The 17,887-nt window shown below is 43.6% G+C and overlaps 1 protein-coding gene across 1 annotated transcript; it reads left to right on the top strand.

The window, feature by feature from the left end:
* The first annotated feature begins 14,576 nt into the window (after positions 1 to 14,576).
* Positions 14,577 to 17,461, top strand: LOC135387092 (uncharacterized). The gene is made up of 6 exons (XM_064616481.1): positions 14,577 to 14,895; positions 15,770 to 15,879; positions 16,372 to 16,468; positions 16,747 to 16,829; positions 16,945 to 17,150; positions 17,313 to 17,461. Exons 1-6 carry the CDS (start codon positions 14,703 to 14,705, stop codon positions 17,458 to 17,460), a joined length of 837 nt encoding a protein of 278 aa, XP_064472551.1. The 5' UTR covers positions 14,577 to 14,702; the 3' UTR covers position 17,461.
* Positions 17,462 to 17,887: the final 426 nt, after the last annotated feature.

Raw genomic sequence — 17,887 nt, 5'->3', positions numbered from 1 at the left:
AACCGTGGCCCTTCCCCGAACAATACTCCCATCTCCTTAAATAATGACCGGTTGTGCAATCGCTCATTCAGTTTGGCACTGATGATGTCCGTCGCATGACGGATGGAACGTCTGAGTAAACCTTGTTATTTTGTTACGTTAAGTTGGAGTTCTCTACTTTTTTGTCTAGTTATGTCAGCTCCTGGCTTTTGGAGTACTTTTGCATAAAGATGCAGGTTGTGAGAGGCACATAAACACTGCTTACATTGCTAACCTGTCTATCACAAGACATGTGAAAGGATTGCCAAATTAAAATTCAGTAATACAAAAATGATTCTGAAATACATAATTCCAATAGAAGGGAGAGTAAACATTGGAATAACAGGTAAAGGTAAAGCACTGAAGTGTTGGCATTCTTCTGATGTGTATGATATACTGCTCTATTTAACCCATGACATATATGTTGTCAAACATTAACTTCTTGCATTCAACATCAAGATGCTGTACCTATTCCATCTAAGCGACTCGTCTTTACACGGACACGTGGCACACCATTTTGGCACAAAGATTTGATATCTCTGCTTGTTGGACATATCAAGCAAATACTGTGCCAAAATTCTGTTACCTACATGACATACTGCTTTGCTGAGATATGTTACGGAAGAAATACTACTGAAGCGATTAAAGGAAGTGCATACGAGTACATATGCTTTGCAAAGTTGTTCCAAAGTTCCAAGTGTTGAATTGGCAAAGCATTAGTCATCTCATAACAAAGTGATGAAAGAAACTAGTGAGAAATGCGAAGCCGCAAGCACTGTTGCATGGCCATGTTCACAATGGGCAATGACGCTTTTCACTTTGCGTACCACGGACTGACTATGCTCAATGAGTGGTTTGCAGTATCTATGATTGATGTAGGCCATGGCAACTACCGATGCACTTTGCAGAGTGTGCAATGATGTCTTTTGTGAACGAGACAAACCTCAATATATTTCCACGTAATTTTGATCCTACAATTAATTGAGTTGAGGGTTTCAGGTATTTAAGTGCGCACCTCTCTCCTGATATTTAGTGGGAATCACACATTAGTTACGCATCCTCTAAGCCTCTTAAAAAAATTGAACTTCTTGAAGTGGACACGGAAACTACCTTTCGCAGACAGTACACTGCTGGCATACAAAACCCTTGTACAAAGTGCTTAGAAACGGTACAAATGACATCATACTGTCCATCATAAAAACAAATGACATCATACTGTCCATCATAAAAAAATGACATCATACTGTTCAACAGTGCCACCAATTTGGTACAGTTGAGCTACGCTCAAAGCTAGGGGGGACGAGTTCGCATCAAAAAGAGACGGTCTTGAGGGGATTATGGTGGTCTTTGACAGAGCACGCGACTTTCGGTCCTACTTTTCTTTCAAGAGGAGGCAGTGAACAAGTGCCCATTCGTGGAACCCAGCCCACCCAGCCCTCCCCTTCCGATTTGTTTCAGTATCAGTCTGTCTACCAATGTCATGATGACATTTATATTCTGTTGAGTTTCTTACATGCTGTCCAGGACATATATGTAGGTAGGTAGGTATGCCAAGAATTTTTTTATTACTATCCTTTTTTTGTAGTTTGAATCCCTCGAAAAACCGTTGCACAGCACCAGAACACAAAGGCTACATAATGACCCAGTTTCACCAACCTTTTCAGCATCTGAACTAAGATGAACGGTCATTAAACTATTTGCTTCACCACATCACCGATGGAAAATAAGTGTCTGTTAAGTGTCTGTTCGAGGATTGGCAACCCTTGATATTCGTTCACTTAACCAGAGTTGGTGAAACCGGGCCTATGGAAGTCACCGAAACATTCATCACATCACAAACCAAAGTTTGTAAAAAGAATTGAGTGCTAGCATGAAGTTTTGGCAATTCTGAGTAGCATTTTAACTGATGCCTATGTAGCTGCTGCATAATTACAAGTAATTCAGAAAAAGTAGTACAAAATTTGAGGGTACTCTACTCCATCTTCCTCTGCATGGTATTGAAAACTGTGATGATTCCAAGTGCTCATCGTCTTGGCCCAGATTCTGCAGCAGATTTATCAGCCATTTGTGTTCCTATTTGTGGTACTGTGGCAAACTAGTCACTCCACCCACATTTATTTATTTATTTATTTATTATTCCAAAACCCAAGGGACCAGAAAGGGTCATTACATGGGTAAACGGGTAAACACATACCAGCATTCCTAGGTTACACATACCATGTGGTTGATATACGAAGAGGGGAGTCAAGTCCTGTAGATCGCATAAACAAAATACATAAATCGACACTGAAGATTTTTGTTTAAGTTTAATTTGTACAAGGTTTCGCATGGAGGTCCACGCTTCCTTAGGTCCTACCTGAGGAAGTGTCAGTTTCTGTATTTTGTCTGTATCATGTAGTTATAAGAGTGGTTTAAACCACCTCACAGAAGTTGCAGATGCTGTTCATCACCTTTATTTTGAGATGGACAGAGAGTTTCATTGCCTGGGGCGGTACTCTACCCCATAGCTGCTTGTGGTGTGAGGAAGGAAATAATGTCCCATGGAGTCCAAAATTGCCAAAAGAGCTTCGAGAGCAGGCATTCGTGGGCTCGATTTAGCCATAAGCCAAGAAATTTTAGAGAGAGGGGCAGGAGTTCAGATTATTGAGATCTCAAAATGGCAGTTTGGAAAGCTCAGTAGTGTGGGCAGTGACAAAGAATATACTTTGGATCTTCTACAGCACTGCAGTGACAGCACCTGAGAGAGTCAACTTGCCTCATGTGGTAATGACACTGAGCTGTAAATGCCCCATTGAGTCACAGTGCACCACATTGGCGAGAAGTGTTTGGTGGCATCCAGAAACCAAGCTCTGGGCCAACATTGCTCAGTATAGACGGGACGAAAACGTCAGTTGTCCATTGACAGGAACACTATTTAAACAATCCATTGATATGTTTGTGAACGAGATCTGCTTTCGACATGACCAGTAACATTCCTTTGCTATCTTTCACTGTGATTTAATTAAACACATCCCTCATGTGACGGCGTTCCCCGCACAGTTTTACCTTGCTAAACCACTTTTCGCGGCGCTTATCAAACATAACATTAGCGGTTCTTCGTAGGCCGAGGCCGAGGAAAGCAAGAGACGTTTCCATGATGTTTACCATGATGTACGTGATTACCGTCGTGACAAATGGTCGACACAGCAGTTTTGCGGTACGTTTTATATGTTGCCTATCGTGGACATTTTTCGCTACCAGATTGCCTGTCCAAAACAGCTACGACTGCATCAATGTCACTTCACCAATGAATTCCTTCATAAGTTACACGCGCGTGTTAGCACACCAAGTCGTTACACGTCTGAAGAATACCTGACGAAATCGGCAGAAGAAACATGCGTTATTAGAGCTTGCAGCGATTATCCTTTTTATGCTGCACATCGCGCAACACCAGCACTGTAACCATACGGCTCCATCGTTACTCCATTTTCTCAAATAGCCTCGTCCTCAACGGCCGAACCTCTGAAGCGTTGTTTTCCTAGTATTCATACGCGTAGTTATTTACGCCTCTAACTTAATTAAATTAATGAATAATTGAGAGATACATGCTGAATACCACACAGAATTGCATAAAGACTCGTTATTCTGGAGTGTGACCTTCTTAAACACTGATTTTCTCACGTGAAACCATGCTTAACACTGGACTGCATAGACCCATTGTGATTTATTTTGACAGTTTGAATTTGAAAGGATTGGAATTTGAAGGGTGGATTTCTTAGCGTGGATTTCAAAAGTTTTATTATTAAGAGTGGGTAACAGGGTACACCCGTCGATAGTTGCCGTTTTAGAAGTATTAAACCTATCGATGTAGTCAGCGTAGTAGTGGCGCGTCTGGAAGGGGGGGATCGCCCTCCCAAAAAAAAAAGAGAAACAGCTTATAACCACGAGGTCGCGGACAGCGGAAAAACTGGCTCCTCGTTCTCACTATGAACCAGTTTCTAAGTTGTCGCGTCTTCCGTACATCTCACCGGATTCATGGTACGTAGGGGACCGAGAGACACGGAACAAGAAGGACTGACGACAATTTCTCAGAAATGATCATATTATCGGATGCATATTTTTTTTCAGATCAACACCGGAGGACCAAGGGTGCCTATATTTTTCATATATATTCATGAATAAAGAAATAGGAGACACGGAAGAAAAATATTTTTCTCTGATATAACAACAGTTTATCGAGAATCAAACGCTTATATCTCCAAAAACCTCCGAGGGGGGAAAGGGGCACGAGCGAGGGATTTACACAGATTCCCTTCGTGGCGCTCTTCCTAGATTCTAGTGACATCCGTTTTCATTTGCTCCTTTTAGAACGTAAAACAGAAGTATCTTTAAAACGAAACGCTGCCGCACAGATGAGAAGAAAAAAACTGACCGTTACTGGAAAAAAGTGTAGCAATAGAAAAGTGGTGTGTATTGTCCTGGACGGATTGATGATGACCACTGTTTTTGAATAAGAGGAGTGCGTGTGCTTAGAAATAGTTTGATGCTGGTTTTCTCCTTTGTTTCTTTTTGCTTCCCCCCCCCTTGTTGTCTGACCAACATGCTCTGACATGCCTGGGCCTGTTCTGACATGCTTTCCTTCTAGATGTATTAATCTAATCTTAATTAATATTAATCTAATCTAAATATTCTTGACAATGAGGATAGTGCTGCCTTGAATGGGAGTAGAGCTATTCTTAATAATTTTGTGATTCATGTAGTTCAGAGAGTAACCGCGAGGGGGACAGGTGTGTGACTTTATTCAGGAGGAACAAAGCGTCATTATTCACTTAGCTGCATTGCTCTCGGCTGGGATGGACATGTCTTGCTGAACCATTTTTTTTCCCTGTACAGCAAGACTTTGGGAATGAAATGCAACAATCGCCTCATGTCTATGGTGTTTTTCTGCAATAGTTCCCTATGCAATCATTATAGTAGAATAAAGGAAATAATCTAGGGATAGTGATTCAATAAATAACAGGTCCCCTGTCTAGAGCGTACGCGTCCTTGAGCCACGCACCTGCATGACGACGTCATACCGCAACAGTATTGTTTCAGGTTGACCTTGTCTAGAGGAGCCTTAGTGGGAAAAAACAGTGTAGCCCTGGGACAATAGGATGACGTCACGACCAATGCAACGGCCTGCAGGGGGCGCAAGGATTCACTTCTCTCTTGAACACTGACGGGTCTGGACACGCAAATTCTGCTCCTGGTAATTGCGTTGGCTGTCAGTGGAAGAGCGTAGCTTCGATGGGGACCTGTCTGCCTCTGATGGGGTGCGGATGTGTGGTTCGTCACTGGTGAATGATGTTCGACGATGCAGGTGGATTTTGTGACGAGCGGATTTACAATGGGGGAATGCTGTGAACGTGAAAAATGATGGTGCGTGTCTTTTCACTCTGTTCAAGTGTGTGTTTTCCTCTGTTGCCCAGCAGTCGTGCAATTTGTCCTGACGTGTTCTGACATGCATGCTTTCCTTTGTTGGCGCTTTGTATTTTTTTCTTTTTTGACAAGGAACATAGTTGTCTTGACGATAGTGCTGCCCTGAGTTCTGCGCTCCTGGTTACCCGTGCTCTGTGTTGATTTGTTGAGTGCCTAGTCCTCTTATTTGCCGTTGATGGATTTACATGTTAGGATATTTTGTTCTTTTGCAAGTCTCATTTTGTAAGACTTTGGAATTCCTACTATCAGCTTTCATGCATGGTGCTCTTCTGCAATAATTTCCTATTCAATCGTTATAGAAGAATAAAGGAAATACTCTTGGGATAGTGATTCAATAAATAATAGGTCCCCTGTCTAGAGCACACACGTCCTTGAGCCACGCAGGTGCATGATGACGTCATACCGTGGCTTCACTGCAGATTGACCTTGTCTAGAGCAGCATTAGTGGAAAAAAACAGGGTAGCCCTGAGACAATAGGATGACGTCACGACCAATGAGAACGGCCAGCAGGGGGCGCAGGAATGCTCTTCTCTCTTAGCCTCACGACCAATGAGAATGGACAGCAGGGGGCGCAGGAATGCTCTTCTTTCTTAGCCTCTCGGAGGTGGTCGCCCCAGACGGCGCTAGGAGCGCGGATGCGTAGCGGCCGCGGAGCGGCGTCCCAGTCAGTTTCTCCCTGGCTGTCGCGGAGAGCAGTCGCATCGGTCTGCGCTCCTGCTGTGGTGAGCTGATTTGTTGTGTAACTAATGCTTTCGCCAACTTTCTTCCCGCTTTGTTTGCGATTTTTGTGCCAGTGCACGTCGGGTGCTGGTTGCTGTTGTCCGGGCATCCCCGCCATTTTCTATCTTCTTCTGCCTTGGGAACGGGAGTAGCGCTGGCGTGATTCTTAATAATTTTGTTGTGAGATTAGTTAAGTAAGTACCCGCTAGGGGATGCAGCTGCGGGGCTTTATACAGGAGAAAAAAACCATTACGAGTCAGTTCTCTGCCTGCCTCTCGGATGAAGCAGTCGCATCGTTCTGCGCTCCTGTTGTGGTGGGATCATTTATTGTGTAACTAATTCTATTTTCTTGTTAGCTATTGATGGTTTGCATACTCTTGCTTTCCCAGCCTCTGTATTACGAGTGTTTTTCTCCTTGCATGTCCAGAGCTGTCCTAACCTGCCCAGACATGTCATGATAACATCACAGGATGTCCGGAACTTGTGGTCATAGCTGCGATGCTTTGCGGCGATAGTCAGCGGCCTTTCCGGCCGTTTCCTTCAAGATGGCGTCGTTGATCTTCAACTAAACTCCTTCTCTCCACTCTATCTCTATCTATTTTTTTATTTTTTATGGACACAGATTGTCCGCAACGCACAGGGTGGTCTGGACACGTCTTAGATGCACCCCAATTAGTGTAATGACTCCCTGGAGGGTGCTGATTAATGTGGGGGGTCCCAATTAGCTCTAATTGCTAATTAAACCTGTCCAGAAGCCTTGTAGAGTTGCGGACAGTCTGTGTCCAGTAACTACTACTCCCTTCAACGTGGAGGTATAAATATTGTGCTGTCTCAAGCGTTTCCCCACAGTATTGGACACACAGCGTCAAAGACATCGATGCGACCTGTGATATGCAAAATAGTATGCATCAGTATAGCATTGCTTTCCCTGTTTATGAATCAGAATGGACCTTTGAAGACATTTTTTGCAAGACATGTTAGCTAGTTTGCTTTGACAGTCAGTATTTTTCTTCGAAATGAATACGCAAGAAAGCTTTGGTGACATGGCCACTCTGGAACAATGGTAAGCAACGCCAGCACAACTGGGCAAAATGCACTATGCCGAGTACCCAGCAGCAGGATCACTCAGGCACGCATGACAGACAAGTCACCAAATAAAAAAATATAACAAGCAGTCATTAAAAAAAGGAATAATCCAGTCAGCGTTCTGCCTAGGCTGCCACAACTGGAACAATCAAGGAAGAGCATGTGAGCACTCAAAAACTGCTTCTCTTTCTGGAAGGAAATACACAAGGAAAAATGTTCCTGCTGTAGATAAAGAAAAATGGAAAAATGAGTGCACGCTGTAGAGAGATATTACACCTAAAGCACCTTAACACACTTTACATATAGAGTGTCATGAAACATGTAATAAAGTATGAGCAGGAGCAACATTTCATGGACATTCAACATTTTCTGGAATGACTCATTTATGTTGGGAAAACTCACATTTTCGCTCACAAAGAGATGTGACATTCCATTCGCTTCAGGATGGGAATGGAAATCATTCAAACCATGAAAGCATTACACTGCAATCTTACCCGATCTGAAACCCTGATGTAAGGGCACTTCTCCATAGCAGCCGATACAGGCATTGTTGCCAGGTCTGCACACCTTGCGTTGTGTGTTGCAGCCATTCTCACTTTTATTTCTTCTTCATCAGGAGCATTTCTGTTCATTTCACTCTTAAGCCATTCTTCATGGTTTTGTAAGCTTGTGCAGTCCTCATGGTCAGCAATACTTGGCAGACCTTCATGCTGAAAACACTGAATCTAGTCGCAAAATCTACAATGTTGACACCGCCGTTATTTATACTAAACAAAGGAAACAACAAATTGGTCCAGATACATCGACTTTGAGCTGTACTGGCGAGTACCAAGAAATACGTAAAAGAATACATATACGAAAGAGAAATTTCAAAACAGCAAATACGAACAAGTGCTCAATACACTGTTGTCATTGGACTCCGATTTAAGTATATCAAGCTAAAACATGATGTGTGGGAAAGTATCAGGTATCTAGCAACAAAGAGAAATGATGGCATACCAATGGTACAAGGCACAAGTGCAGGAGCACAGAGGAGCTCACTAGAACAGAAGTCATACCTGACGCTTCACCATTTGAAGCTCAGCTTGTGATGCATGCGCCGTATCGCTTTGACGTTTCCTGGTCCCAAATCAGATTCTATTTTCTATGACATGTTCATTGGGTTGCATTTTTCTTCTCTCATTCTTAAATTTGTTGCGGAGGGAGAAAATCCAAGAACTCTGGAAAATGAGTTGGTCAACTCAGCTGCTGACATATAAGGCACTCTCATCTTTTTGTCGTAGCCTGGCCATTCTATGCTAAGTGGTCCAAATGTTCCACCCACCCCCCTCCCCCAGAACGCATTGTGGATTTTTGGTGGTCCATTACATCTCAGAAAGCAACAAAACATCAGTCTCTGATAGAGTTGTACACGTTACTCGGAAAAAGTAAGTAATTACAATTACTGTTACTACTGCGCGAAAAGTAATTCTTTACCGTAACAAATTACTTCATCAAAAATGTAATAAGTTACCGATTAAAAATGTAACGCGTTACTTTTCCCGTTACTTTTAAGTTGTGGGCCATAGCAAAGCCAACAAGCCTGCAGTGAATGCAACCATGCAGCTCTTGTTGGAAATTCTAATATGGGACACCAACATGCATGACAAGTGAAATTCACAAATACATTTTAAAGCAACATACAAAACACATACACGCATTTATTACAGATTTATATACACATTTAAAACACCATCGAAACATCCGCGTCGAAACATCCGCTTCGTTTTGTTACTATTGTTACGTTCATCCCGCACAATTTATCAATACAGTCACCTATTTTACTGCTGCTCCAGTAGGTCGTGGTTGTAAGGGATTATCATATTACTGTGGTGTGCATGGAACACGTGTGGACTAGAGACGGCCGTCACAGTGACCTCTGCGTCATTGCTTCAGTCGAACTCGTGGTGGAACAGAAGAACAGATTGGCTTGCTGAAAAGGGTTGCCATGGTTGACAAAAGGTTAAAAAAGTAATCGATTACTTAGTAATCGATTACCGGAAATTCTAATCAGATTACTTGGAACATTACATGCTCACAAAATTAATTGATTACGTTAAAAAATTAGTGGAAAAAGTAATTGATTACTAGTAACGCGTTACGTACAACTCTGGTCTCTGATAATGAAATTTAACTTGATGGGATGAAGGGCCCCTCAAAGATGCAGTGCTTGTCCGTATGAAAATTGGTTTCCCCTTTGTATACAACTTTTATATAGTACCTATGTAGTTTGGCCATTACCAATGTTGTCGATTGAAAATGCATTAAAGTTAGGTTTGCGCTTTAGGTTGAGAAATGTATACAGCTTTTAAACAAACGTTATATGCCAACTTGTTTACGCGCTCTATTCTGTGTGTTTCCAACAATCTACGAAAGGAAATGTACTTCAGCTGGTGGGATATGATTATTCCTATGCAACAACTGTAGGATTCAAAGCAAAATACACATAACTCAGATATCTGTAACTGAAAATTCGTATGACTTTGCATCTTTTTCATTCTCCATTTCTGATGATAAAAAATTCATTAGGCAAGGGAGAAAAGGCTGAGAAAAGTTTGTCTTCTTGTCTTCATTTTCATGGTGGTGATATATCTGTTAATATGTTGTTGTTTTCTATTCTTTATTTCTTATGAATATTATTGTTATATTAAGGTGTTAATCGGACATGAACATACTTTATTCACAAACTCTAGGAAATGGAAATATATACATAGGTAGAGAAACAGACACAGAATTGGCACTCTTACCTCAGCTAAAACACAACAAAGGTACAGTCAGGCTATCCCTCCGTTCACCTAGCCTCGAAAGCGAGAGCCTTGTGAACACGGCACAAGAAGACCTTGTCATCGGCTTTGAGTGCGATGCATTTCTTGACATTTTTTGCTGGCAATTCCATGATGGATTCGCTTTCAACAACTTCTACAATTCCTGCAACCTCAACCCTGGCACAAATGTTGTCCAACAGCACGCGTCGAGGTTCGAGCTTGACGAACTGAAACACCGTATCTTTTGGGCAACTACAACAAATACCTCAGTTCTCCTTGCATATCCAGATAATGCTAAGAAGCCTACCAAAATTCCCATCAATTTCCAAGCAGGAGTTCAATCGGCGTGACTTGTCAGACATGATTACACAATAACTGAATTGATCGACGTCAGCCTTTTTATAGAGTACGCGCTGTGAACTCATTTGCCCCTTCCCAAAGAGTACAACACCGGAATTGGCCAAATAGTGTTCCCTTAGCTTATAACCTTTAAGAAAGTACTTCATTAACTTTTCGATGGAAGGATCCCTTTGAGAACGTGAACAAGCAATCGAAATTCGTGGACGTGATGTCACAAGACAAAATTTTTCGATAACCTGCGTTTCGGCATGTCTTGTTCCGTTGATAAGACTTATCAACTTGCCGTTCAAGTTTTCAAAGGGATAAGCCGAGTAGTTCCAAAGCGGACCTCACGTTTCCACAGAATCCACAACGTGATTCAACAAGTGCGCGTTGTACGTCATGTTTTCTATGCCATACAGGGTTTGATACTCCCTCAGAAATGATCGCATTTCCTTACGTGCTTGGCGTAAATGATAGAGGGGAACAGACCGCGCAAGAAAAAAGAGCATGAGTTTGACAAACTTCAGCCAGTTCTTGTAGTACGGGGCTGGAAGAGCCCACACAAAACAATAGGCGATTAAATAAAAGCCGGTTCCTCCATTCTGAAGCTTTCCAATACTGGCGTGTATCCAACGATCGGGGGAGCCGTGAGAATTCCCAAATCGGTTGCAAAGCGCACAGCCTTCGATCTAGTCCTGCCACCAAGTTGCCAATACTGTATGGGTGTGTACTTGTGTGTGTTAACCACATGCACGTTGTGTAATTCACGAAGCCAGAGCACACAGCGTGCATGTAGTCAAGTACAAATCCTGCTGGGAAAGTGAAAAAAGACAGGAACAAAAGAACTGTCGCACCTTTAATACCAAACTGCTGGTCACCACTAGAGGCAGCTTTCGTTGCGTTCAGATGAAAAGAAAAATATGCCCTCATAGGAGGCTTAGCTGAGTGGCAAGGATACACACGAACATGGCCGGCTCCTTTCTCAACGACTTCCCCTTCCTGTTGACACCACGCACAACCATAAGCACCATTGAATTGATTCATGTTGATCAACATTGCCTGTGCTACTGTATCTACAGTGCATGGGCCAGGGAAGACGAGAGAAATTCTGATATTGCCTTCATTGTCGACCCATTCTATACAATGTCGCGACAGCTCGTTCATCTGGTCCACAAACGGTTTCAGGAATGTGTTCATTTCAGGCTTGCTTACACCAAACCAAATGCCTGCAAGGAGTGCATATTTTCTGCGAACATCCAGGGGAAGCTCGTTGACATGCAATAGAATGGGCCACATACTGAACTCCGACGATTTGTACACGGGCGCACCATCAGTGTTCCAAGTAATCGTCACGTCGTTTTCCCTTAGAGGCAGATCATTATAACCAGTACTCGAGGTAACATGCTCCACGTCAACAGATATGCCTCTGGGAACCACTTTCAGGTTAATCGATGGGTCAGACAGCAAGTCAATAAGCTGAGGTTTCAGGTCCAGCGTCAGAAAGTATTTCTCTTCTGCAGTCAAATCTGATACGCTATAGGAGCGCGCGCACTTATCGCAGCTGAACTAACTGTTCGTACTGTTGCCTAGATAGCACATACACCCAGGAGAATAAAAGTGCTCTGTCCGCACACCTTTACTGCCAGCGAACTCTTTAAAAAACAGATACTTGGAGCACGGCAAGGTCGCATCGCGTGGCAAGTGGACTTGTAAGAGCTTGAGAAGTGACTCCGTCGCCTCTTGTGACGAATGATGCCTTAACGTGTGACCCAAAATCAGAAGTAGGCTTTCTCCTCTTGTAATGCTGGAGCCAGGGAAAAGTTCTGCATTTTGAAAATAAGCAATTGTGGTCTTCTTGTAGCGAGATTGAGCAGCACGTTCCGACATCCATTCATGCATTCGTTATTATGGTAAGTTATTAAATAGAAGAAACGCTAGAAGGATGGTGTGATAGAATTTCTGTGCACGAGAGAAAACAAGTTCTGAACTATTTCATTAGCTTGCAGGTTGACTTTTTGCTTTAGCGAAGACACCAAGAATGAAAATTAACAGTCCAATGTTGCAAGTAGTTGTCTCGCGACGTAACCCACGAATCATTATTATTATTACCAATCTTGTAAATATAAGCGTAACGAACCATATCATCCTGTTGCTCAGAGCCTTGCGGTGACTGCATCACATCTTCATCGTCAGTGTCAGAAGATAATTCCTCAGCTGAATGACTCTCGTTTAGCGGTGACTGCATCACATCATCATCATCAGTGTCAGATGATAATTCCTCAGCTGAATGACTCTCGTTTAGCGGTGACTGCAAAGCACTGACGATAAAAAAATTTCTCAGAACGGGCTACAGGGAGAAAGTATGCGCTACTGTTCATATGGTGGGGCGAGGGCGCATAAACCGCTGGATAGGAAGTCAGTTGGACCCACGGGTCGACTTGCTATTCCTGGAGAATACGGATCGTCGACCAAAGTAAATAGAAATTGTGTGTTTGGTTACATAGTAAGTTGCTATACAATGAGTTTTGTTTTCCTTATTAAGAACAGATTGCTTCACAGAGAACGACAAACGAAAATTAGCATACTTTTCATCCACTTAAGTTACAAGCATGGGCTTCGTCAAAAGTAGCGTCAAGTAGTGTAGAAAAGTAAAGCTCGTTTTTCTTTTATTGCTATCTTTGTGAAACGCTATATTGGAATCAACACACACACACAAAAAAGTCTAATAAGGAGACAACTCAAGGCAGGGCACAGGAACAAACTAACTGTCTCGGGTTCGCTCCTTATTACCATGTATGAGCTCGCCAGCAGCCTTGCCCTTCTGTCATTTACTAAGGCATTCATCGTGATTCCGTACACTTACCGTTTCGCTGCCGTCAGTCTGTTGCGCTGGTAAGTTATCTTGGCTAATGAGGTTCTGACTTATGGATGCCGCGTAGTTTTGATTCTCCCAACGACTCAAAGTGCTGTGTGGGATCGGCTCACCAGGACGAAAGAGCCACTGTCTGTAGCGCTTGGACTTCGGGAAATCATCATCCATTTTTGAATATTTCAGAGGAAACCCGACTTGAGCACAGTGGTATCAATAAACAGCACGTCAACAGCAACACGCTGTAAGCAGCTTATTATAGCACACATAGCATCGCAGCAAACCTTATATAAGCGTTCGTAACTTAACGCGCTCCCGTAATCACGCGTAATCGCCAACGTACAACAAAAGGTACAAGGGCCCAATTGTGCCACACGTAACGCCTACGCGATTACTAGTGTACAGGTCCCGACAAAAGTTTACGGAACACGCGAGCGGTGTATTTTCTCCTCGGTACGACACCCTAGCGGCAAGCGGAAGCTGGCGAAATCAGGCCAGTTCACTGCCTCAGAGGGGTGGACGACTGCGCTCTTAGCGACACACAGCGGTAGTTTCGGTATGACTACTGTTGTATGTCCCCGCAAAGTGAGTTGTATTTTACTGTTGTGCTCGCCAACAACACGTGATTCACAGATTGTTGAGACAGGGAGCTCGCCGCTATCATCGTGATAACAAGGATGAATCATAGTGGCAACACTTTACGGTGTATTCCTTTTATTGGAAAGCCATGATATGTAGACAAGAGAAAGAAAGGTATCTGGTAAACAGTTGCTTTATTATGGACGACGCGTGACGAGCTGATAAACAATTGACGTTGACATTGATAATTGATTGATTGATAAACAACTGACGTGAGTCACGAGTTGTTGACGAGCACTACAGTTAAGTCCAACTCACTTCGCGGGCACATACAACAGTAATCATACCGAAACTACCACTGTGTGTCGCTAAGAGCGCAGTCGTCCACCCCTCTGAGGCAGTGAACTGGCCTGATTTCGCCAACTTCCGCTTGCCGCTAGGGTGTCGTACCGAGGAGAAAATACACCGCTCGCGTGTTCCGTAAACTTTTGTCGGGACCTGTACTCGTTGTTTCCGTTGTGAGGGGAGAGTGTGTTTGATATTGCGCTGGAATTGAAGCAGCTTGTCGAGCTGATTGCAAACTAGAAGATAAAGGAGCTATACAGACAGAAAGGAGGAAAGGGGACAAACGTTTTGATAAAGATTATACGGCTCGCGTTCTCTCGCAGCGATTCCGTGTGGCGATAGAAGCAGTCGCGACGGCACTTCTGGCCTCGAAGCGCCTGTTCAGCATCTAATCTACTTCGCGTTACCGCGTCCTTTTCCTGTGATACTTTGCACAGAATTTACTGTTTCCGCACACGCGACGTCACCTAACAGTCGATATGAGCCACGTTTTGGTTAAGTGGACATCTCAAGAGGCGTGGGACGTTTACCCTGTCACGTGCCTGATGGACAAGAAAGTTGCTGCAACCACTGCCAAGAAACCATCATTGGTTGGTAGCTTCACAGGAGAAGTGTTCCACATCAAATGGGACTCTTCCAAGGAACCGGCACCAGCTTATCTAGTAGCCGCTGGTAGGTGAACTTTTTTCCGTTGTCCCCGGTTTGGGTCCAGATTGCTGGGAAAAAAGCTACGCTTCGTAGCGTGTGACAATTCTAACGCCGTCGTCTTTGTACTGTGACAAACGTGTTGAACGAAAATGTGCAGCATTTTACTTTAAAATCGTTTAGCTGTTTCTTTTCGTAGTGCTCAGTCGTAACAACCTGTTCGTTTAATTTTTCCACTCTTTCCGCGGCCGATCGTGATGAGTTACATCAGTACATTAATTTCACATGGTTCTTGCGTCCATTACGAATTTTCTGCTCCAGGTTCTAGTTCAAGCTGAAGCTGCTGGTGCTGTCGTGAGATTTACGACGCGGAACACGCGCACCTGTAGCTGATAACCTCGTCCACTAGTCGCAACCTTTCGTGGAAACCACTAAAACTGAATGGGAAGAGTGGTTCTATATTTCGTCATCCTTGTCATTCGGTAGTTTGTGTTCTTGGATGCGTATATCAGGGATTCCAGGTTGTCTTCCCCCATCTATGCGCAGGGATATTATAGCAGGCAGCTTGTTGGAGGGGACTGGAACAGAGGATGACGACATTAATATTTCCGTCTAAATCTCAGTTCCCCAAAATATCGTAGCTTTTACCGTACGAGGGCATTCGCTTTGTGCTCGTTTGCTATCTCATAAAGCTAACTTTAGTATGACACGATAAGCCACGTTAGGTGGTATACACTTTGCTGTGTTGAAGACATGGATTGAAACGTGCAGGTAAATTTGTCTTTTTAAGCGTATTCGTCACTCGCAACACCGCCTCACATTATTTCGTGCCATGATTTCGAGTCTTTTTATAAATAAGCCTTGTTCATGGCAGTTATATGGCTGTTGCGTGTCTCGATAGGTGAACACAAGAAGATGAAAAAGTTACGGACGGAGATGGCCGAACAAGCTTTGGCAGGAGGACACGAGCCAGTGACAGCGTCGTCGTCAGAGCAGCATTCATCGGAACACGTTAGAATTCCAGAATTTCTGATCTTGCTGTGTGCATGGTGTGTTCCCAGTGCTGAATTCGCACTGCAAAGTGACACCAGGGCGCGTTGCTCAGTCATGGCAGCTTCAGCAGGCGCTGCTGGCTCAGACTACTTGTCGCGGCAGTCCCCACATCACAATTTCGGCATGTCCTGCAATCGGCAGGTCATCTTTGCTGCCTCCTGTCTCAGAATTGCTGACCACAGATGGGACAATCACCTGCATTACAGGGGACATGTCGAACAGCTGTAGTGAGCGGACGACTACGATCCAGGAAGCCAGTCTCGAATCCCGTTTCAGCCACTTTACCGAGGCACGTTTCCGAGCCGCGGTTTCCCGCTTTGTTACCCTCCGACTGCTGCAGTACTACCCAAGCATGATTGTCGTCTGCCAGTGCCCATTACCCACCACACCTGTCGCATGCAAGTTCACTGGTACGTAATGTCGTTTAAATTTTTAATATCTCCTCTGCAGAGTGAAAGATGCTGCACACACAAATCAGAGGTCAAGCGGCTCCGCAAGGAAGTTAAAGACTTGGAAGAACGGCTATGTGAATCTGAAAACAGACATGGTATGTGAACAGGACGAGTAGACCTACACGTAGGTTAGCAGTTAACATAGTTGAAAAACGCGGACAAAACGAACGAAACACAGACAGACGACAGACTTTCCTGCCTTTCGTTAATTTTGTCTGCGTTCTTCAACTATATTTATTTGAATGTCAAGTACGTCGCTCGCAAGAGGCAGGACTGAGGATTTTGCACTTTGAAATACATTCCTATACTTTCGTCCTATATGTCCGTATACAACTTTAGGGGCGTACCTTCTTTGTATATTTGTTTTCCGCAGAAGCCGCAAAGATGGTGAGGCGCTTGGGGAAAATAATGTCCAAAGTTCAATGCAATCAACCACAAGCTGTAGAGCAAATTCAAGTGAGTATTCTTCAAGCCGTACCGGGAAACTGCATGTGGGGAACGGGGCCAAGAATTTTTGCATGTCATTGTTTCACTGGCTTGGTGGCTGAGTAACAAACGTTGTAATTCGTAGGAGGACATTGGAAATGGAATTTTGTTGAACACGGCCACACTGGACAGGCTTCACAACACCTTCCAGGGGAAGCCGTCCAGGTTTGAGCGCAACTTACTAAGGCTGCTCTTCACCACCGAGGAACTCAGGGATCATTCATTGTACGGCATACAGTCAAATGTACAAAAAAGGGGGACTGGATCGGACAAGGCTGGACGCTGTTCTCGGTGAGTATTCGTGCTCTTTCCATTTATGAACAGCTGCTTTGTAGCGATTGGCTCGTGTTCTTGTCCTCTCCGTATCCTTCGTAAGGTCTAGAGATTCTGCGCTACAACGTGCTGACAGGCACCAATTTTGTCTCGTGGACAGAAAATTCTCTTCTTTTTCAGATTATACCTCAAGCAGGTTTGGGACCTCGTCGACCCCTCTGAAAAAAAGCTTAGCAGCAATGCTTCTCACTCTAAAAAAAACGTGAAGACCAGCTCAGGAGCCATTTTTATTTTCGTAGAAGCAGGTCGCTTTAAACGGCAATTTTAGTTCACGACAGCCTACGGACGTTTCTGACAATTCAATAAAGAATGCTATCCTGTAAACTTGGTCTCGTGGTTGTTAATAGTGTGCAGGTTGATTTTTTTTTCTATTGTTGAGCTTCAGTACGCGTAAATTCCGCAGTCGTGCCCACTTCGTGCTCTAATTTATTCTGACATTTGTTTCAGTTTAATGATGATGTTTCCACTTACAGTTTGTATAAAAATTAAGTTCCATGGCAGCGCGGAAATGCATTAAAAACTGCTAAAAATTGAGATTCTTTTCTTGTGATTTTTCAACTTCTGCTCGATCGAGTTTTCTGTCATTTTCTATAGACTATCTGTCCTTCCTGCAATCTTTGTAAAAGGTACATAGAAAATGGTGTCCACTGCGTGTGGAATTTCTAACGCACTTCTATACAAGTGATATTCCTTTT

Source organism: Ornithodoros turicata, chromosome 3 (assembly GCF_037126465.1).
Source record: "Ornithodoros turicata isolate Travis chromosome 3, ASM3712646v1, whole genome shotgun sequence".
NCBI lineage: Eukaryota > Metazoa > Arthropoda > Arachnida > Ixodida > Argasidae > Ornithodoros > Ornithodoros turicata.
The sequence above is the reverse complement of the archived record's forward strand: the minus strand, read 5'-3'. Positions and strand labels throughout refer to the sequence as shown.